Below are 18,902 nucleotides of genomic sequence, written 5' to 3'. Positions count from 1 at the left end.
TTTCAGAGGCCCCTCGGTTTGAGTCCATCATGGAGGACGTGGAGGTGGACGCTGGGGAGACCGCTCGCTTCGCTGTGGTGGTGGAGGGGAAGCCATTGCCAGACATCATGTGGTACAAGGTCAGAGGGTGACAAAGGCCTCGGCGGGGGGGGGGGGGGGGGGTGTTCCTAGCATGGGGCCAGCTGGGAGCCTGCAGGGCAGGGAGGACAGATTTCTGCACAGGAGGAGTCTTGGCCACCTTAGGAGGAGGGGAACCTGGACAGAGAAGAATAGAGTTGTTGTCAGAGGTGTGGCTAGGAGAAGAGAGTGGGGCCCAGAGTTCCATGTGATGCTGGTACATGTTTCAGGAACCAGGGGACTAACTGGGAGGCACAGGGCTATCAGTGGGAGATAAAAGTGGAGCTGATTCAGGGTACTGAAGGGAGCAAGGCTCCCGGGGCTGTGAGCAAAGCCCTTGGGACAGAGATAATATTGGGGCTTCGGGGCCAAAGAGTTCCTGGGCCCACGGTGGGGATGAGACTGGGTGTCAGGCATGGAGATGGAGGTGGATCAAGGGGGGCCGTAAAGCCAGGCCTGGGCAGTAAAGCCTCGGCCGTCTCTGCAGGACGAGGGGCTGTTGACCGAGAGTAGCCACGTGAGCTTTGTGTACGAAGAGAACGAGTGTTCCCTGGTGGTGCTCAGCGCGGGGACCCAGGATGGAGGGGTGTACACCTGCACCGCCCGGAACCCCGCCGGGGAGGTCTCCTGCAAAGCCGAGCTGGCTGTGCGTTCAGGTGCGCATGCAAGGGGAGGAGGGCAAAGCGCTTACTCTCAGGGAAGGCGATGTGAGCCCTGGGCCAGGAGCCACTCGCCAGACCCTTCGCCCCTCCACCACCCCTCTCTTCCAGCCCCGGCACCCCACCCCAGGCTGACATTCTTGCTCTTGTTTTGTCTCCTCCATCCGCCCTGCCTGGCCCTGTCTCTGCCCTCATCCCTCTGTTGCCTGCCCCACCTAACACCAGTTCAGACAGCCATGGAGGTAGAGGGGGCCGGGGAAGCCGAGGAACAGCGAGGAAGGAGACTCAGCGACTTCTACGACATCCATCAAGAGATTGGCAGGTGTGGGGCTAGGAGGGGGCGCGGTGCCTGGGAGCCAAAGGGGGCCTGGTTCTTAGGCTCTCAGGCCATGGAGTGCTGGGGTGGGGGGTGTGCCGTGAGCCCCTCACCTCCCTGTGTCATCGCCCAGGGGTGCCTTCTCCTACCTGCGGCGCGTGGTGGAGCGAAGCTCCGGCCTGGAGTTTGCGGCCAAGTTCATCCCCAGCCAGGCCAAGCCAAAGGCATCAGCATGGCGGGAGGCCCGGCTGCTGGCCCGGCTCCAGCATGACTGCGTCCTCTACTTCCATGAGGCCTTTGAGAGGCGTCGGGGACTGGTCATCGTCACCGAGCTGTATCCTGAGATAGGCCGGGTGGGGAGGGGACATGTGGCCAATCAGCAACACGTTTTACACTTTACAAAGAGGCCCCATGGACAGGCTGCACCGGCCCCCTTTTGGGAAATGTCCCCATGGACGGCTGGGGGTTCTGAAGGCATCTTGTGAGGACTTTACAGAGCAGATTCTGGAGACTTCTGCAAAAACCAGCAGTTTTTAGCCCCTGTCCCCCCACTGCCTTTTCTTAGCTTAAACTTACATAGCACTCAGTGTATGCCTGGCAGCCGCTAAGAGTTCAACAGCTATTAACCTACTTAATCCTCCTGTGTGATCTGGTGGAATCTTTTTATGCCCATTTTCTTCAGAATTTTTAATTTATTTTAGGGAGATGGGGGGAGGGGCAGAGGGAGAGGGAGAGACTCCCAACCAGACTCTGTGCTGAACGTGGAACCTGACATAGGGCTCAATCCCACAACCCTGAGATGGTGATCAGAGCCGAAACCAAGAGTCGGACGCTCAACCGACTAAGCCACCCAGGCGCCCCCGTTTTATCCCCATTTTATAACTAATAAAACTGAGGTATAGAGAGGTTAAGTGACTCATCCAAGGTCACCCCACTAACAAAAGGCATGTGCACGAAATGCAGGACAGTCTATCCAAACATTCAGAGTGACTCCGTTTCAGATGAGCCTCGGCACCAGCTGAACTGGGGAGGCGGTTTGCACGAAGAATGGATTTTAGACTCTCATGAGACCTTGGGTTCAACAGAGCCACACTGTGCGTAGTGTTGTCCGCTTGTCCCTCCCATTAGCAGGGTGACCATATCCATCATCCCCACCTTCCAGTTGGCACTGTTAGAACCCAGACCTCAGCCACATGCCCCTCTTACCTGTCATGGGCTTGGGTCATTCTCAAATATAGGCAGGAAGGTCCATCCACAATCAACAAAATTCTGCTCTAACTTGATCTTTTTAAATATCTAACAGGGTCACTGAGAGATGTCATCCCCATTTTACGCCTGAGGGAACCTAGGCTCAGAGAGGTTGGGTGACTGGCCTGAGATCCTGCAGCGAATGAGAGATTGAGCAGGATGGTCCCATCTGTGCACCCATATGACAGTGGGGGGTGGTGCTGGAGACACAGTGGCGGGCTGGTATTAGCTGTGCTTTAAGGGGAAGGAGGTATATGCAGAGCTGGGATCTGCCTTGAGCTCTAAGGGGTGGAGGGCACTGTTCAGGGATGGCCCAGAAGTTGGCACTGTTACTCTTCTCCTTGATCGGGGACGCAGATGCACAGAGGAGCTGTTGGAGCGAATGGCCAGGAAACCCACCGTGTGTGAGTCTGAGGTGAGGGCAGTGGGTGGTAGGGGTTGGGTTGGGCACTGGTGTTTACCCACCTGAGCTCTAAGAACTGAGGGGCGGGTCCTGGGCCTGCCATCTATGTTGTGAATAGGCCAGGGGTGGTGGTGACACCTACCTCTCTTGGTTCCCAGTCTCCTCAAATAAGCATTCCCCACACATTTCTCTCCGAAAGAGCCCCACCTAGACTCTATTCAGTCTCACTGCTGTCCTGCCCTGTAGGGCAGTATAAATTGTATACTGCACAGTTCTATTTATTATAATATAGATGGTTCCCTCCTATAATTGTGCTGTGCACAACCTGTGCAGCTGTACTTTTAAGCCCTAGATCTCAGAAATCCCAAATCTATGTTTCAACCACCTTATCAGCCATCTGAAGACCACTTCTCAGGCATAGCCTGACTTCTTGCCACGGCTCTGGCAGTGATCAAACATAATCTCCCACCCTTTCCCCACGGACTTTGGGCCTCCCGTCTCCACAGATCCGGGCGTACATGCAGCAAGTGCTGGAGGGAATATGCTACCTGCACCAGAACCATGTGCTGCACTTGGATATCAAGGTGAGGTACAGGTGGGGAATGGGGAGCAGGCAGCCCCTGTGGGAGGCAGGCGGTGGGGCGTCCTCTCCGCTTCACTTAGCTCCCATGATTTCCCTGCTGTTCTGCAGCCGGAGAACCTGATGGTGTGGGATGGTGCAGAGGGCGAAGAGCAGGTGAGGATCTGTGACTTTGGGAATGCCCAGGAGCTGACTCCAGGAGAGCCCCAGTACTGCCAGTATGGCACACCTGAGTTCGTGGCCCCCGAAATCGTCAACCAGACCCCTGTGTCTGGAGTCACCGACATCTGGTAATAAGGCTGGCCCACAGAGCTGAAGGGGTGGCCTGGGCCCGCTTCCCTCCGTGTCATGCTGGGTGGGGACTTGCGCGCTGGCAGAGAGAACCTTCACCAAGCCCAGCTTCCTTCTCTGAAGTAGGTTGGTGGCATAGCTCACGGGGACCTCTTGCCCATGTTACTACCTGCCCCTCACCAGAATAGACCCAGTCACTCGAGGTCTTAGCCCTGTCCAGCCTCAGCTCCTGATCACCCCTAGGTGTGGAACCTTCTCTGTAGCCACCTGGCCTCCCCGCAGTGAGGCACACACAGCCCCTTGGTTCCCAGACTCCTCTGGGCTTCCTGGGCTGGCCCTACCATGACCCTGACTCTTGCAGAGAAGTTGGGACCTCTTGGTTGAGAGTCCTCCCTGGAGGAGGCATCCTTGTGCCCATCTGACCCAGTGAGGCCCCTCCTCACTAGACTGGTGGTAGCGGAAAACGATGGCCTTCTCGTGGGAGGTCGGCTGTCCACTCACCCATCTATTACTCTCCTTTCCTCACAGGCCTGTGGGCGTTGTTGCCTTCCTCTGGTAAGGACCCCTCTGCACTCAGGATCCCGGTTTTCAATGAGCACCTAGCAGGCCGACTCCTAACATTTCCAGAGCCTGGGACAGGAGAGCAATTTGGGGCCTGCAGCCCACCGCTTCTCCTCCACACCCCTGCCCCTTGCTGCACTGCAGGAGGCCTCATGTGTGAAGGAGGGGGGTGCCCTAGCCTACAAGCCTAAGCTCTCTCTGTCACTGTGCTCATCTGTACAGGGCGGGCACACTGGCAGCCTCCTTCAGAGGCTGGACAGAGAGAGGCCAGTACTGGCTTCATGCCATCTAGGCAGCAGACTGTGAGGCTCTGAGTGTTCACAACGGCCCCTTGGAAGGGGGAGGCTCAAGTTCAGGGTTGCTTATCCCCTCGGCACAGACTCCTCACCTCAGGGACAGGCCATGCCTAGAGGGACACAACAGGTCCTCCAAAGCATGGGCCCAGGACAGGGAGCTGGGTGCCTAGTTCTCAAGGCAGGACTCACCTACCGGGGGCTCGGGGTGGGGCAGGACAGGCAAGAGTCTGAAAGGCCTGTACCTTCTCCATAGCCCCGGGGGGCCTGACCCTGTCCCTAGACACTGGCATCCCTCAGAAGCCCCTGCCTCAGCTCCAGGGCCCTGTCCCCCTCTCACACGAGTCCCCTCTTCCTCTGCAGTCTGACGGGAATCTCCCCCTTTGTTGGGGAAAACGATCGGACAACATTGATGAACATTCGGAACTACAACGTGGCCTTCGAGGAGACCACATTTCTGAGCCTAAGCAGGGAGGCCCGGGGCTTCCTCATCAAAGTGCTGGTGCAGGACCGGCTGTGAGTGCAGGGCCCTGAGGAGCCCCCAGCCTGCAGAGTCCCTTTGTGCCAGCTCCCACTCCTGCCCCAGCCTCTGACCTTAAGCATTCAGTCTCCCAACTCCTTATAGGCCCTGTGTTCCCAATTATCGGTTGGCTCACTTAACCTGCATTCCTTTACAGGAGGCCTACCGCCGAGGAGACCCTAGAACATCCTTGGTTCAAAGTGAGTCTAGTCTTGCAAGGCAATGGTACAAGAGGTGGGAGGAGGGGGAACATTGTTAACAGCTACATTTATTGAGCACCTACTATGTGCAGCAGTCATTATAGGCAGTTTATATACACATGGTCTGTTAGTCTCTCAACAACTCCATGAAGGAAGACATTATTACTTCTCTTTTGCTGCTAAGGAAACTAAGGCTCAAGCTGGGATATCATGGCCTCTAAGGCACAGGCCTGGGCACCCTTCATCTTGGGGCTTCATCAGCAGGCTCTTCCCTGCCTCTTGAGACCAGCCCTGGTCCTCCTCTCTCCTGCGCGTCCCCCTCTGTCCCTCCCTGCAGTTCGTGGGTGGCCTGGCTGGCTTGGCCTGGTGATTTTGAGCTCCGTGCAGCCAGAATGCTCACTCATTCATCTTCAAACCCCAGCGGTGCAGGGGACAATGCCAGGCAGAGGGGTGGGGTTCAGCAAATGACCCAGAAAGAGTGTCTGAATAAATCATCCATTGAGTGTTCTGCTGGGTCAACTGAAGGTTGAGGTCATTCTGGTATCTGTCCTTAGGAGTAGGAGCCTGGGCTCTCAGATCATAAATGAGCTCTGAAAAGGACAGCCTGGGTGGGTGGCTGAGGGAAGCATCTGTGTTGGTCTGGCCCACCAACGCTCCAGATGTCTGGGATGCTGGATCTCCACAGGGACAGATGGTGAGCTGGGGAGCAGAGCCCACACCAGGGGCCAGAGCCCCAGCTCCTGAGGGCAGCCAGTGAACAGGACAGGGCCATGAGCCCTGACGTAAGCCCCAAAGCCCAGCCCGAGAACCACTGAAGTTCTGCCGCTCCAGTTAGGCTCAGGGATTTTGTCCCTACATAGGCCCCTTGACTGTGGGAGTTGTGACAGATCTGAGGGGGAAGGGACCCCCAGGAGCCCAGACTCAAGGCTGCTCAGTCCACTGTCCCCTCCTGTAGACTTTGTCTCTCCACTGCCAAACTCCGAGGGTCTGGTTGATGGGGGACTTTGACTCAGGCCCTCTTTCCTGGGTTTGCAGACACAGGCCAAGGGCGCAGAGGTGAGCACGGATCACCTGAAGCTGTTCCTTTCCCGACGGAGGTGGCAGGTGAGTGTCCCTGGGTCCTGCTTCTGGGCCTCCCTCGTTCTCCCTCCGCACTTGTTCCCTCTATCTGCCGTTTTCCTATCATGTGCCCTCACTTTCTGCTCAGCTGTCTTCATCCAGTTTTTATTGTCTCAGTCCCCAGCTTCACCTCTGTTCCCTGACCCTCCGCCTCTCTCCCTGGCTCCTGGGGCTGAGGTGGGCTCGCGTGGGCCAGGCTGGCACCAGGGGCCCCTTTCGGGTCTGACCCCAGGACCCTGTCTCCAGCGCTCCCAGATCAGCTACAAGTGCCACCTGGTGCTGTGCCCCATCCCGGAGCTGCTGCGGGCACCCCCAGAGCGGGTGTGGGTAGCTGTACCCAGAAGACCGCCTCCCAGCAGGGGGCTCTCCTCCTCCTCTGACTCTGAAGAGGAAGAGCTGGAGGAGCTGCCCTCGGTGCCCCGACCGCTGCAGCCTGAGTTCTCGGGCTCCCGGGTGTCCCTCACCGACATTCCCACGGAAGATGAGGCCCTGGGGACCCCCGAGGCTGGGGCTGCCACCCCTATGGACTGGCAGGAGCAGGGACGGGCCCCCTCTCAGGACCAGGAGGCCCCCAGCTCTGAGGCCCTCCCCTCCCCAGGCCAGGAGCCCCAAGCTGGGTCCAGCCCCCAGCGGAGGGAGCTCCGGCGGGGCAGCTCTGCCGAGAGCGCCCTGCCCCGGGCCGGGCCGCGGGAGCCGGGCCGGGGCCTGCACAAGGCAGCCTCTGTGGAGCTGCCGCAGCGCCGAAGCCCCAGCCCGGGGGCCACCCGCCTGACCCGGGGTGGCCTGGGGGAGGGCGAGTACGCCCAGAGGCTGCAGGCCCTGCGCCAGCGGCTGTTGCGGGGCGGCCCCGAGGACGGTAAGGTCAGTGGCCTCAGGGGCCCTCTGTTAGAGAGCCTGGGGGGCCGCACCCGGGATCTCCGCCTGGCCCGGGCTGCGTCTAGTGAGGCCGCACCGCGCCACCAGCCTCCGCCTGAGACATGGGGCCTGCAGAAGAGCAGCAGCTTCTCACAGGGGGAGGCAGAGCCCCGGGGCCGGCACCGCCGTGCTGGGGCGCCCCTTGAGATCCCCATGGCCAGGCTTGGGGCCCGAAGGCTCCAGGAGTCTCCTTCCTTGTCTGCCCTCAGCGAGGCCCAGCCACCTAGCCCTGCGAGGCCCAGTGCCTCCAAATCCAGCGCCCCTAAATCCAGTGTTCCCAAGTCTTTGAAGCCTCCTGCCACCACACCCAGTGATGCCCCACAACCCTTGGCGCCCCAGCCTGCCCAAGAGAAGAGCCCAAAGCCCAAGCTAGAGCCAGTCCCAGCCCCCAAGCGTACACAGCCCCCAGCGGCTCCGCAAAGCCCAGTGCCCCCTCTCACACCCTATGCCCAGATCATGCAGTCGCTCCAGCTCTCAGGCCACACGCAAGGCTCCCTGCAGGGCCCTGGGGCGCCTCCATCCGAGCCCAGACCCCACCCGGCTGTGTTTGCCCGGGTGGCCTCCCCAGCTCCAGGAGCCTCTGAGAAGCCCGTGCCTACAGCTGGGGCGCACCCGGTGCTGGCGGAGAAAGCTCGGGTCCCCACCGTGCCCCGCAGGCCAGGTAGCAGTCTCAGTAGCAGCATCGAGAACCTGGAGTCGGAGGCCGTGTTTGAGGCCAAGTTCAAGCGCAGCCGAGAGTCGCCCCTATCAAGGGGGCTGCGACTGCTGAGCCGCTCACGCTCGGAGGAGCGCGGCCCCTTCCGCGGGGCTCAGGAGGAGGATGGCATGTACCGGCCCAGCCCAGCGGGGACGCCCCTGGAGCTGGTCCGACGGCCCGAGCGCTCCCACTCCGTGCAGGACCTCAGGGCGGTCGGGGAGCCAGGCCTCGTCCGCCGCCTCTCGCTGTCGTTGTCCCAGCGTCTGCGGCGGACCCCGCCGGCGCAGCGCCACCCCGCCTGGGAGGCCCGCGGCGGGGACGGGGAGAGCTCGGAGGGCGGCAGCTCGGCGCGGGGCTCACCGGTGCTGGCGGTGCGCAGGAGGCTGAGCTCCACGCTGGAGCGGTTGTCCAGCCGGCTGCAGCGCAGCGGCAGCAGCGAGGACTCGGGGGGCGCGTCGGGCCGCAGCACCCCGCTCTTTGGCCGGCTGCGCAGGGCCACATCCGAGGGCGAGAGTCTGCGGCGCCTCGGCGTGCCGCACAACCAGCTGGCGGCCCAGGCCGGCGCCAGCACGCCTTCCGCGGAGTCCCTGGGCTCCGAAGCCAGCGGCACGTCGAGCTCCTCAGGTGAGGGAGCGGGGCCAAGGGGCGTGGCGGGTGACTGCGACACACGGGTGTCTAGGCCGAGCGTATGGAGCGGGGATGCAGGCGCAGAGTGCTTGGAGTGCTGGGGCGGGGCTCTGGGAGAAAGAGCTGGACGCCTTAAGGATGGACTTGGCGGAGGTGGGCGGGGAGGGGTGTGTGGTGTGGTGTGTGTGGTTACAGGTTCGTGGCTTCCCTGGGCCCAGGGCCGCTGGGAGACGGGAGCTTTCAGGGACTGGCTGGGCCAGTGCTTCTGGGTCTGGATCTTCACAGGTCCTGGGGAAGGCCGAAGCCGGCGGCGCTGGGGCCTCTCCCGGCTACGAAAGGAAAAGGGCTATTCACAGCCAAACCTCTCTGCCAGTGCTCAGGAAGATTTGGGTCACCAGTATGTGCGCAGTGAATCAGGTAAGAGGCCTGCTGGGTGAGTAGCTGCCTCCCTGCCCCAGGGTCAGTGACTGCTGGTTGGAGCCCCCATTGAAGAGCCCTGGCCGTAGCAGAAGGGACCAGAGATCAGGAAAACAGCAATAATAACAGAATTAACTAATTCCACGAATGAGAAATGCTGATCCTAGTAAGCGTTTCTCCTTACCACGGTCACTGTTTCCTGGTGAGGAAGCAGCCTGAATCTCGTTAGGAGCTCGGCCGAGTCACCGAGCTGGTATAGTACGCGGCAGCAGCCAGGGGCCTGGGCTTTGTGGTCCCCTGCAGCCAGACCCCAGAGGTGGCTTTGGGACGCCAGACTTACACCTTCCTTTGGCTAGCCTCCTCCCTCCCGAGAGACCCTCAGAGGCTGTAACAGGGCGGAGTTCTGAAAGGAGCACAGGCTAGGGTGCCCCTGCCCCCACAGCCCTGCCCCACACGCGGGTATGCTGGAATGGGCACCCAAAGACACTCTTTCTGTCCCAGCCCAGAGGCCCGCAATCTGGGTGGTGCCCCCAACTCTCCATTCCTCAATAGATCTGAACACCCTTGCTGTCCTTCCCCATCCTCCCTGCCCCCACAGGGGGTGGGGGGGGCAAGCAGCCTTCAGGGCTCTTTGCTGAGGGGAGGAGGACTTGGGATAGGCGTTGCTCTGTTTCTCTGCACAAGTGTGCAGGGAGAGAGATATTCTCCACCTGGGGCCACCCCAGCCCCCTACTTGGGGAAGGATCGTTACTCAGGGAGCGCAGGCCCTCCAGGCCAGACTGTGCAGGATCTTTATCCATATCCAGTTTCCTAATAGAACTCCCCAGCACCGGTCCCACCGTGCCTCTGCTGAGATTGGGGTGCCCGTGTCCAGCTCTGGCCAGGGGAGCTTCGGTGTCTTCCCCAGAGCAGGTGGAGCTGTAGCAAGCAAGGAGGGAGGAAGGAGGCCAGCCCGTGGGGGCAGGTGTGGAAAAGGCGAGAAAAGAAAGAGAGAAGCCAGCCCTGAGGCCTGGGGACAGCTGAGTCCTTCCCACTGGGGCTCCTCTCCCAGCTCCATTTTGCTTGTGCAGCTGGTTTCCTGCCGAGGCAGTGTCCCCTTACCTTCAGGAAGAAGGCTGTCCCTGTCCACTTTACCAACTAGGGCTGGCCTCTGGGGGAATAGCGCGGGACTGGCAGGGCCGAGCTGGGGTCACCTTTCACCTCTCCTCCCCGCCCGCCCCCTCTCCCCCTACCCAGTACCCTCGCTTGGTCAGGAGGCAGCCGTAGGTGAAACTGTATTTACTTTGCAGCGTTGGACCCTTGGTGCGGGCCCCTCCTCGGGGAACACTGGGGTGGAGCACGAAACTGGGGGAGAGGTCATGCTGGCTCTCCTGATACTCACTCCAGCAGAGCATTTCTCCCCTGCCCAGCTTATCCCCACCTCCACTCCCTCCCAGTTCCTCAGACAGGCAGTAGCTGGGGCTCCCAGATGTGTGGACCCCTCAGCTCTCTCTGCCCCCCTTACCCCACGCCCCCAGTGGCTGGGACCAGATTGAGAATTTTCTAAAGAGACTTCCCAGAGAGGAGGAAGGCAAATCCTCGAAACACCAAAGAGCCACCTGGCCTGCAGGGAAGACCTTGGCCTGTCCACAGCCCAGCTGTGGTTGTATTCACCAGCCGGAGGCCGGCTTTGCTGGAAGAGCCTCTTTCTCTGGCGGGTCTGTCCCTAGCTCCAATCCTGAGCACATCATCGATAGAAGCTAACCCTTAGGAGCACCGGCCATATGTTAGACACAAGCGAAGCCCCTCACATACCTCTCAGTCCTCACAGCAAGCCTAGAGCTTCGTGTTATGGTTTCCCTCCGTTTACAGAAAAAACATGGTCCAAGGTCGTTCAGGTGCTGTCTCTTGTCCCTGCAGAAGTTCTCACTACTTAGCTGACCTGAAGGAGTATGTATTTGGTCCAAGGCTGTGTCCTCAGACCCCAAAAGGGACGAGGGGTTGGGGAGACTGACACACTTCCAAGGTGTGCCCTGAATTTGCCTTGACTCTAGGTCTTTGGAGACGACACATTTTGATTGAATGTAACGTTCAATCCCAGGAGTCTCAGCTCAGGTCACTGACTCCTGCCACTTGCCCTGTGGTGCCTCAGGGGGAGTGGGTATTACAGAATCTTAATCAGCCTAGTGCTTCCATATTTGTTTTTATTTTACTTAACCCATGATTATAGAGCACTCATGTAGTGCCAGGCCCCACTCTGGGCGGTTCACATACAGCGGAGCTCCCAAGCATCCTCCAAGGTCAATGAAAGGAAAAGATAGTTCTGCATCCTGGAGAGTGATACTCACCCCAGAGAAAACTCTTGAAGGCACGGCATGGGGTTCTCCTTCCCACATCTGACTGGGAAGAGATACCCTTTCCCTCTGTTCCCTGCTGGCAGCACCAGCACTCTCAGGCACCTGCCTCCCTCCGTGGCCAGCGAGCCGGGGTTCCCGCAGATCCATGGCTGTCTTTGTCCTCCCTCCCAGATTTCCCCCCAGTCTTCCACATCAAACTCAAGGACCAGGTGCTGCTGGAGGGAGAGGCAGCCACCCTGCTCTGCCTGCCCGCGGCCTGCCCTACCCCCCACATCTCCTGGATGAAAGGTGAGAACTCTTCTCCCCCAGAGAGGGGGTAGGCAAGTGGGCCCAAGGCCAGGGGATGCTCGAGGGAGGTGGAAACTGTGGGGGGAGAGGGAGCCTGGAGGACCATGTGTGCTATCACACTCAGCAGCCCCCTGTGCCCCTCCCGGCCCTAGACAAGCAGTCCCTGCAGTCCGAGCCATCGGTGATCATCGTGTCCTGCAAAGACGGACGGCAGCTGCTGAGCATCCCTCGGGCGGGCAAGCGACACGCGGGGCTGTATGAGTGCTCAGCCACCAATGTCCTGGGCAGCATCACCAGCTCCTGCACTGTGGCTGTGGCCCGTGAGCCTGGGCTGGGAACTCGGGGGGTGGGGGGCAGGGATGACACATGGTGGGTAGGGCTTGAAGGGCTCTAAGCTGAGTATAGAGGCTCACTGGGGCTCCCCTCCACTTGCCAGGCATCCCAGGAAAGTTAGCTCCTCCTGAGGTGCCCCAGACCTACCAGGACACGGCGTTGGTGCTCTGGAAGCCGGGAGACAGCCGGGCACCTTGCACGTACACGCTGGAGCGGCGGGTGGATGGTGAGGGACAGGGCAGGCGGGGGAGCGGGGGAGGAGGGGGCAGAAGATGCACAGGCCCAGGACATGATCACCCTCCCTGGGTTCCTCACGGACAGCCCTGGGAGCTTGGGTCTCCCCTTCTGTGGCCTCAGTCCCTCCTCCATGCTGCCCACAGGGGAGTCTGTCTGGCACCCTGTGAGCTCAGGCATCCCCGACTGTTACTACAACGTGACCCACCTGCCAGTCGGTGTGACCGTGAGATTCCGTGTGGCCTGCGCCAACCGGGCAGGGCAAGGGCCTTTTAGCAACCCTTCTGAGAAGGTCATCGTCAGGGGCACACAAGGTCAGTGGGATGAGGTACGGGGGTGGTCAGAGAACAGAGGGGCCGCTGAGCACCCCAGTTTCAGCCCGGGGGCATGAGGGTGATGCTTTTCTTTGTCTTCACTTAGATTCCTCAGTTCTGCCATCTGCTGCTCACCAAGATGCCCCTGTTACCTCAGGGCCGGCCAGGGCCCCGCCTCCTCACTCTCCTACCTCACTGGCCCCACCCCTGACCCCCAGCCCAGCTCCCACTCCCCCAGCCCCTCAGCCAGCTGCTCCCGGCCCCTCACCTCCCCCAGCGCCCCCCAGCCAGGCCTTGTCCTCACTCAAGGCTGTGGGTCCACCACCCCAGACTCCCCCACGAAAGCACAGGGGCCTGCAGCCTGCCCAGTCAGCAGAGCCCACCCCACCCAGTGCCCAGGCCACCCCTGGTGAGCCCCAGTCTTCCGTCCCTGACACTGGGACCCCAACCCCAGACTCTACCCTTCAGGGGGTGAAGCCAGGATCTTCCTCTACTCCCCTGTATATGGTAACCTCCTTTGTGTCTGCGCCCCCAGCCCCCGAGCCCCCAGCCCCCGAACCCCCTCCTGAGCCCACCAAGGTGACTGTACGAAGCCTCAGCCCGGCCCAGGAGGTGGCCAGCTCCCCTGTGGGTGGTCCCCACAGCTCTCCTGGGCCAGAGGGCACCACTCTTCGGCAGGGGCCCCCTCAGAAACCCTACACCTTCCTGGAGGAGAAAGCCAGGCAAGTGGGTCCAGGAAGGGAAGAAGGACCGAGGGGGCAGTGAGTGGGGTGCAGAGAGAAGACCAGACTGCCCTGGACTGGGCTGGGGAGGGGCTAGTTTCTGGGTGCCTGGCACTACTGGGTTCAAATTTCCTTGGCTGGCCCCGTGCTGAGCTCTTTAACCATATGATGTCATTTACTCTTCACAACTCTGAGAGACAGAGAGATGGCACTATCATCACCCATTTCACAGACAGGAGAACTGAGGTTGGAAAGGTTATGGGATTTGCCCGAGGTACAGAGCCGGTGAGGGGCAGAGCTGAGCCACAGGCCCAGGTTCCTAGGATCTGGCTTCAGAGGACGCCCTCAAAACCACTGCATCCTTGCTCCCTGGGGCCCCTGCTCTCCCCTGCTCCCCCCAGCTCCTTTCCTCTGAGTGTGTGGTGTGTCCCCCCCCACCTTATCCCGACAGGGGCCGCTTTGGTGTGGTGCGAGCGTGCCGGGAGAATGCCACTGGGCGGACGTTCGTGGCTAAGATCGTGCCCTATGCAGCCGAGGGCAAGCGGCGCGTCCTGCAAGAGTACGAAGTGCTGCGGACACTGCAGCATGAGCGGCTCATGGCCTTGCACGAGGCCTACATCACCCCGCGCTACCTCGTGCTCATCGCTGAGAGCTGCGGGAACCGCGAGCTCCTCTGCGGGCTCAGCGATCGGTACCTGGGGGACCTGGGCACTCTGGCAGGGGCGGGGGGGGGAGCTGAGCTGGGACGTCACCGGCTTCGCTTGGCTACCCCCCCACCAGGTTCCGGTACTCGGAAGACGACGTGGCCACCTATGTGGTGCAGCTGCTACAAGGGCTGGACTACCTCCATGGCCGCCATGTGCTGCACCTGGACATCAAGCCTGACAACCTGCTACTGGCCCCCGACAACGCCCTCAAGATCGTGGACTTCGGCAGCGCCCAGCCCTACAACCCCCAGGCCCTGCGGCCCCTCGGCCACCGCACGGGCACGCTGGAGTTCATGGGTGAGGGCACCGCACAGGCCTGGGTCGGGGTGGGGGTGCGGCTGGGGCTCCCACTGGAGGGGTAGCCGCCGGGGCTCGCTCTGTTTCACTCCCTCACGTGGCCTTTAGTGAGTGCTTGCTGTATGCAAGCAGTGAATCATGGTAGCCCTGGATATTGGCATAACGTTATCCCCATTTTGCAGACAAGAAAGAGGTATGGTGAGGTGCCCTATTTGTCCAATATCGGGTATGAATGCTAGAGCCAGGGTTTGATCAAACGGGACAGGATCCATTGTTAATATATATACATGAGGGAAACCAGCTACCACTTGGTTCATCAGCTGTGCTCCTCGGAGTTACTCTACAAGCCCCACTTCACAGATGAGGAAGTGGGAGAGCCAGACGGGCTTAGTACTTGCCAGCATCCCATAGCTAGAAGGGACAGGCCTGGGATTAGAGCCAGCCAGGCTGATTTCCACAGCGCCTCACCCTGCTGTTGGCTGTGTTCTTTGTGAATGGGTGTCCTACCTCAGAGGCGATCGGGGGGAGCTGGTGCCTGTGTAGTTCTGAGGACCCCACCATTCCATACCTGGGCTGATTCCTCAGATGGCCCCCACCTCCTCTGGGGGCCACCCCCACTCCCCTACTGCCTGCTAGATCTGTGGTCTTGTGACCTGGGCCTCATCCTGATCCTCAGGCCCCCAGGGGCCTCCCTCATCTCTCCCGCTCCCCTGCCATCGGGAAGCTGGTTCAGCTTGACCTCTGTTTCCTGTCAGCTCCTGAGATGGTGAAGGGAGAACCCATCGGCTCTGCCACAGACATCTGGGGAGCAGGGGTGCTCACCTACATCATGTGAGTGTGCCCAGGCTGCACCTGCCGCTTCTCCCTGCTCCCCACTCCTCCCGCCTCCCCCCCACATAGGTGCACGGCCCCGCCCAGATCATCGAGCCCCTCTGAGCCCCCACATTAATGTTCCCCGGGACGGTGAGCAGACCTTCAGTGCACACATGTCAACGGAGCTATCTCCACGACAGGCTCAGTGGACGCTCCCCATTCTACGAGCCGGACCCCCAGGAAACAGAGACTAGGATTGTGGGGGGCCGCTTTGATGCCTTCCAGCTATACCCCAACACCTCCCAAAGCGCCACACTCTTCTTGAGAAAGGTCCTCTCAGTACACCCCTGGTGAGTAGGCCCCATACTTGCCAAGCCCCTGGCACTCCCTGCACCCCCCCAGACTGCCCTGGCCAGGCCCTAGCCAAAGAGCCCCGCAGTTCCTCCCGGGCCACCATGAACATCCCGCTCCACCGCTGCTACCACTAAATGGTGGTTCTACGTACCATTGATGCTTCTAAGCCCTGTGAGGTTGGGCAGAATCGCCTTCCCCATTCCAGAGATGGGGAAAGTGAGCCCCAGAGTTGGCCAGGATCCCTCGCCCAGGGACACGGCTCCAGGACCGGGACCTGGGTCTGTGGGAGGCAAGATCCTCGCGGGCTCACCATCCCTGGTGCGGCCTGGCAGGAGCCGGCCCTCCCTGCAGGACTGCTTGGCCCACCCGTGGCTGCAGGACGCCTACCTGATGAAGCTGCGCCGCCAGACTCTCACCTTCACCACCAACCGGCTCAAGGAATTCTTGGGCGAGCAGCGGCGCCGCCGGGCCGAGGCTGCCACCCGCCACAAGGTGCTGCTCCGCTCCTACCCAGGCAGCCCCTAGCGGCTCGGACCACAGCCCGGCCTCGGGCTTCCACTCGGGGTTCCGCTGAGGCCGCGGGACATTCCAGGGCCCATCCCGAGCCACAGGGGCCGGGGGCTTCGGACACCACCAGCAGCAACATCCAGCCGGGCTATTACCTCACGGACCCGCAGGGACAGAGGCCCCAGGCTTTGCCAATGCTACCCAGGCCAGAGCCAAAGGGGGAGACCCGTGGGCCAGGCTGGGTGGGGATGGGGGCGCAGGAGCAGAGAAGCAGAAGGGGGGCAGGAAGGGAATGGGGAAGAGATCAGGAAAAGAGGCCAAGGGACAGGGAGAGGAGATTTGAGGAAGGTTCTGGGGGAGCACCAACTGGGAAAGGTGTGAGTAGTTGGGGAGGAGGAAAAGGAAGGAGCCCAGGGTGTTGGGGCCATGGGCTGGAAGTGAGTGTTGGTGAAGCAGCGACAGGACACAGAGACAGGGCTAAGGAGCAGGAGCCAGCATGTGAAGAAGGGCAGCAAAGTGGGGGAAGGAGAGGAGAGGACTCAGGTGGGGTGGGTGGGTGGGCTAGCTGCCAGCATCCCCAGGAGAACCTGGAGGGCTGGGGGCTGGAGGTGGTGACTGCTGGAGCCAGCGCTCTCCTGTCCTCCTCCAGCCCAGTGGAGGCAGCTCTGAGCACTCCGTGCTGGCCCCAAGATGTCCCCACCACCCCTCTGTGGCCTTCGCCCTTCTTCCCGTTCATATTTATTTATTTATTGACTTTTATGAAATTTCCCTTCCATCCAATTCCTATTGCCCGTGTTGTCCTGACCACCCCACCCCACCCCAGCCATCCAGCTGTCTGTCTGTCTGTCACAAGGAAAATAAAAACGGCAAGCTGCAGGACCTACGTGTGGTCTATGAGGAGGGATGGCTGGGGGAATGGGGTGCTGGGAGTACTGGGACAGGGGCATTTCGGCCTTCTTTGGACCAGGGAGAGCTGAGCTATAACAGCTAACACCTTCAGACTGTGGCTCCTGACCCTGAGCCTCCGGGGCCCCACATCTCCCTTATTCTTAGAGGGAGGAGGGACTTCTGACTCTACTGAAGTTTCTGGAGTCCCAGCAGGACTCCACCACTACCATCTAACCAGACTCTGGTGGTCCCCTCCCTCCTTATGCATATTCTGTCATTGCAACTTGGAGGATGCTAGGCTCTGCAATGCACCAGCCCACACCCCAAGGCTGGCACTGCCTCCTTCACTCTGCCCAGGAGACAGGCCAGCACGGAAGGGGTTTCGTCATGATGACTGGCGAGATTGTGATGACGGTGTGAAGGGCCACAGAAGAAACCAGGACAGCCTCTCATGCATGCTTTTGTGTTAGGGCACACGGGCCACCAGCTGCATGACGCTCTCTCTGGTCGGTGAGTCTGCTGAGGTGGGGCCACAGACAAGCATCTTCCTAGAGCCACGGGACACATCAACCTGGACGTTCCTGTCCCTATGGCCTGCTAGGAGTCTGATGGGTGCTGAGTGCCCTTGCCTCCAGCTGCTCCCCTGCAGAACCACAGCATGCTCACGGGGTCCTACAACTGAGATGCCCTGAGTAGAGGTGGAGGGGAGGGTGGAGCCAGTTCTCCTTGTGTCCAGGGGGACGCTGTTTCCCACATCTCCCCAGCTTGGAAACTCTGTTCTTGGCAAAGTGGAAGGAATAAATTCTCCTCCTACCATGAGCCAAGAGGGCTAGCGCTGGTGTGTTGCTGATTGAGTCTGAGGGCCCCTTGGCTGTGGCCGAACAACCTTTTGCCCATCCTCGCCCAGCCTGGCCTCTTTGGCGTCTCAGGACCCCGGGGAAGAGGCAAGCCCCATCATCATAAAATAACAGGATGTTCAAGTCAGGGGAAGGGACTAGAGAGGGGTTTTGCCCACCTGTCATTTTAGCGATGAAGATACACAGTTTACCTGTGAGAATCTTTAGTCCCCTACTCACCACAAGTGTTTTCATATAAAAATGAGGTGCCTGAACTCATATCTTGATAAATGGTAAAATTCCTCTCCCATCCCCATTCTGATCTTGAGCTCCTTTCCCATCTCCATTGAAAATGGCATGTGAACTGCTTGTTCCAAACCCGGAGGAGCAAAGGTAATTTATGTCAGCAGAGCTGTGTCAGAATTCCTCTGATCAAAAGGTGACAGCACTCCCCACCTGGGCGGGCAGTTACAATGTATGGAAGCAATGCTCTATCTGGTGTCCTGGGTTGGGTAGCCTGGGCTCCAGGCAAGTCCCAGAGGGGTGAACTGAACCCCTTTTCTTAGGCTGCCTGATGCTTCTGTGCATGCTTTTTGGGGCTTGGGCAAATCTCGAACTCGGGAGTCATTATTAATGCCGGTCTCCAGCAACAGTCAGACCCAGCCCGGTCAGACGTATCATGTCACATGGAGGGAAGTGAGCGGGACTGCGGCAGTAACGGGGAGATGCTGTTCTCAAAAATCTTTACCGTTCCCTCTAGGTTGATCTCTCTTTACCGCCAGGGGGCAGAGTGCAGAAATGGCAATCCTAGACTCCCAGAGCCTGGGGAGTGCTTCCGAATTGGTCTTAACAGCCACACTGCCCTCTCATAATTGGCTGGATGGACAGTGAAGTCCCTCCCCTGTCCGTGCTACTCTGGCTTCATTCGGGGACACCCCCACAAACACTTGCACCCTTTAACCAACAGTGTCCTGGGAATGGCATGTTGTCCAACTGTCTGGGGACTGACCAGAGTGCAAAGCCGCCCCAGCAGGGAGCTGAATCTCTTGCCGGCCTGGGCCCTTGTCTGATACCAGGAGTGGGAGGGTTACCCCCTGCCCTGGGAGGGGATGGGGCCGCATCCAGCTGCCCAGCTGTCCTGGTGCTGACATGAAGTGCACCCCAGAGCTGCTCGGGTTTCTCCCCCCCCCCCCCCCCCGGGCCTGCCCCAGCGGCTGAGCCAGCATCCTAAACATCCTCAGGCTAAATAAGGAGCCTGCTTAGGTCAGGGGGTGGGGCTGGGGTCCCCGGGGGGCTTGGGGCAACCAGGC

The 18,902-nt window shown here is 60.3% G+C and overlaps 1 protein-coding gene across 7 annotated transcripts in view; it reads left to right on the top strand.

The window, feature by feature from the left end:
* The window catches only part of SPEG (striated muscle enriched protein kinase), a 55,904-nt gene extending 39,160 nt beyond the window's left edge, over positions 1-16,744 (top strand). For 6 of the 7 annotated variants that reach the window (XM_059167957.1, XM_059167956.1, XM_059167954.1 and 3 more), the window contains 23 exons: positions 7-119; positions 605-773; positions 1,002-1,098; positions 1,226-1,426; positions 2,698-2,755; positions 3,250-3,327; positions 3,435-3,613; positions 4,143-4,169; positions 4,832-4,984; positions 5,146-5,188; positions 6,224-6,292; positions 6,554-8,543; positions 8,832-8,963; positions 11,471-11,587; positions 11,740-11,907; positions 12,024-12,146; positions 12,301-12,468; positions 12,575-13,190; positions 13,642-13,881; positions 13,971-14,194; positions 14,950-15,025; positions 15,208-15,357; positions 15,694-16,744. In XM_059167957.1, coding sequence (XP_059023940.1) covers positions 7-119; positions 605-773; positions 1,002-1,098; positions 1,226-1,426; positions 2,698-2,755; positions 3,250-3,327; positions 3,435-3,613; positions 4,143-4,169; positions 4,832-4,984; positions 5,146-5,188; positions 6,224-6,292; positions 6,554-8,543; positions 8,832-8,963; positions 11,471-11,587; positions 11,740-11,907; positions 12,024-12,146; positions 12,301-12,468; positions 12,575-13,190; positions 13,642-13,881; positions 13,971-14,194; positions 14,950-15,025; positions 15,208-15,357; positions 15,694-15,886 — 5,384 coding nt within the window. In that variant the 3' untranslated portion in view covers positions 15,887-16,744. Of the gene's footprint in view, positions 1-6; positions 120-604; positions 774-1,001; positions 1,099-1,225; positions 1,427-2,697; positions 2,756-3,249; positions 3,328-3,434; positions 3,614-4,142; positions 4,170-4,831; positions 4,985-5,145; positions 5,189-6,223; positions 6,293-6,553; positions 8,544-8,831; positions 8,964-11,470; positions 11,588-11,739; positions 11,908-12,023; positions 12,147-12,300; positions 12,469-12,574; positions 13,191-13,641; positions 13,882-13,970; positions 14,195-14,949; positions 15,026-15,207; positions 15,358-15,693 lie in introns of those variants that run through there. The other variant, XR_009352012.1, reaches the window with a different exon arrangement.
* Positions 16,745-18,902: the final 2,158 nt, after the last annotated feature.

This window comes from Mustela lutreola, chromosome 3 (genome assembly GCF_030435805.1).
Source record: "Mustela lutreola isolate mMusLut2 chromosome 3, mMusLut2.pri, whole genome shotgun sequence".
Lineage (NCBI taxonomy): Eukaryota > Metazoa > Chordata > Mammalia > Carnivora > Mustelidae > Mustela > Mustela lutreola.
The sequence above is the reverse complement of the archived record's forward strand: the minus strand, read 5'-3'. Positions and strand labels throughout refer to the sequence as shown.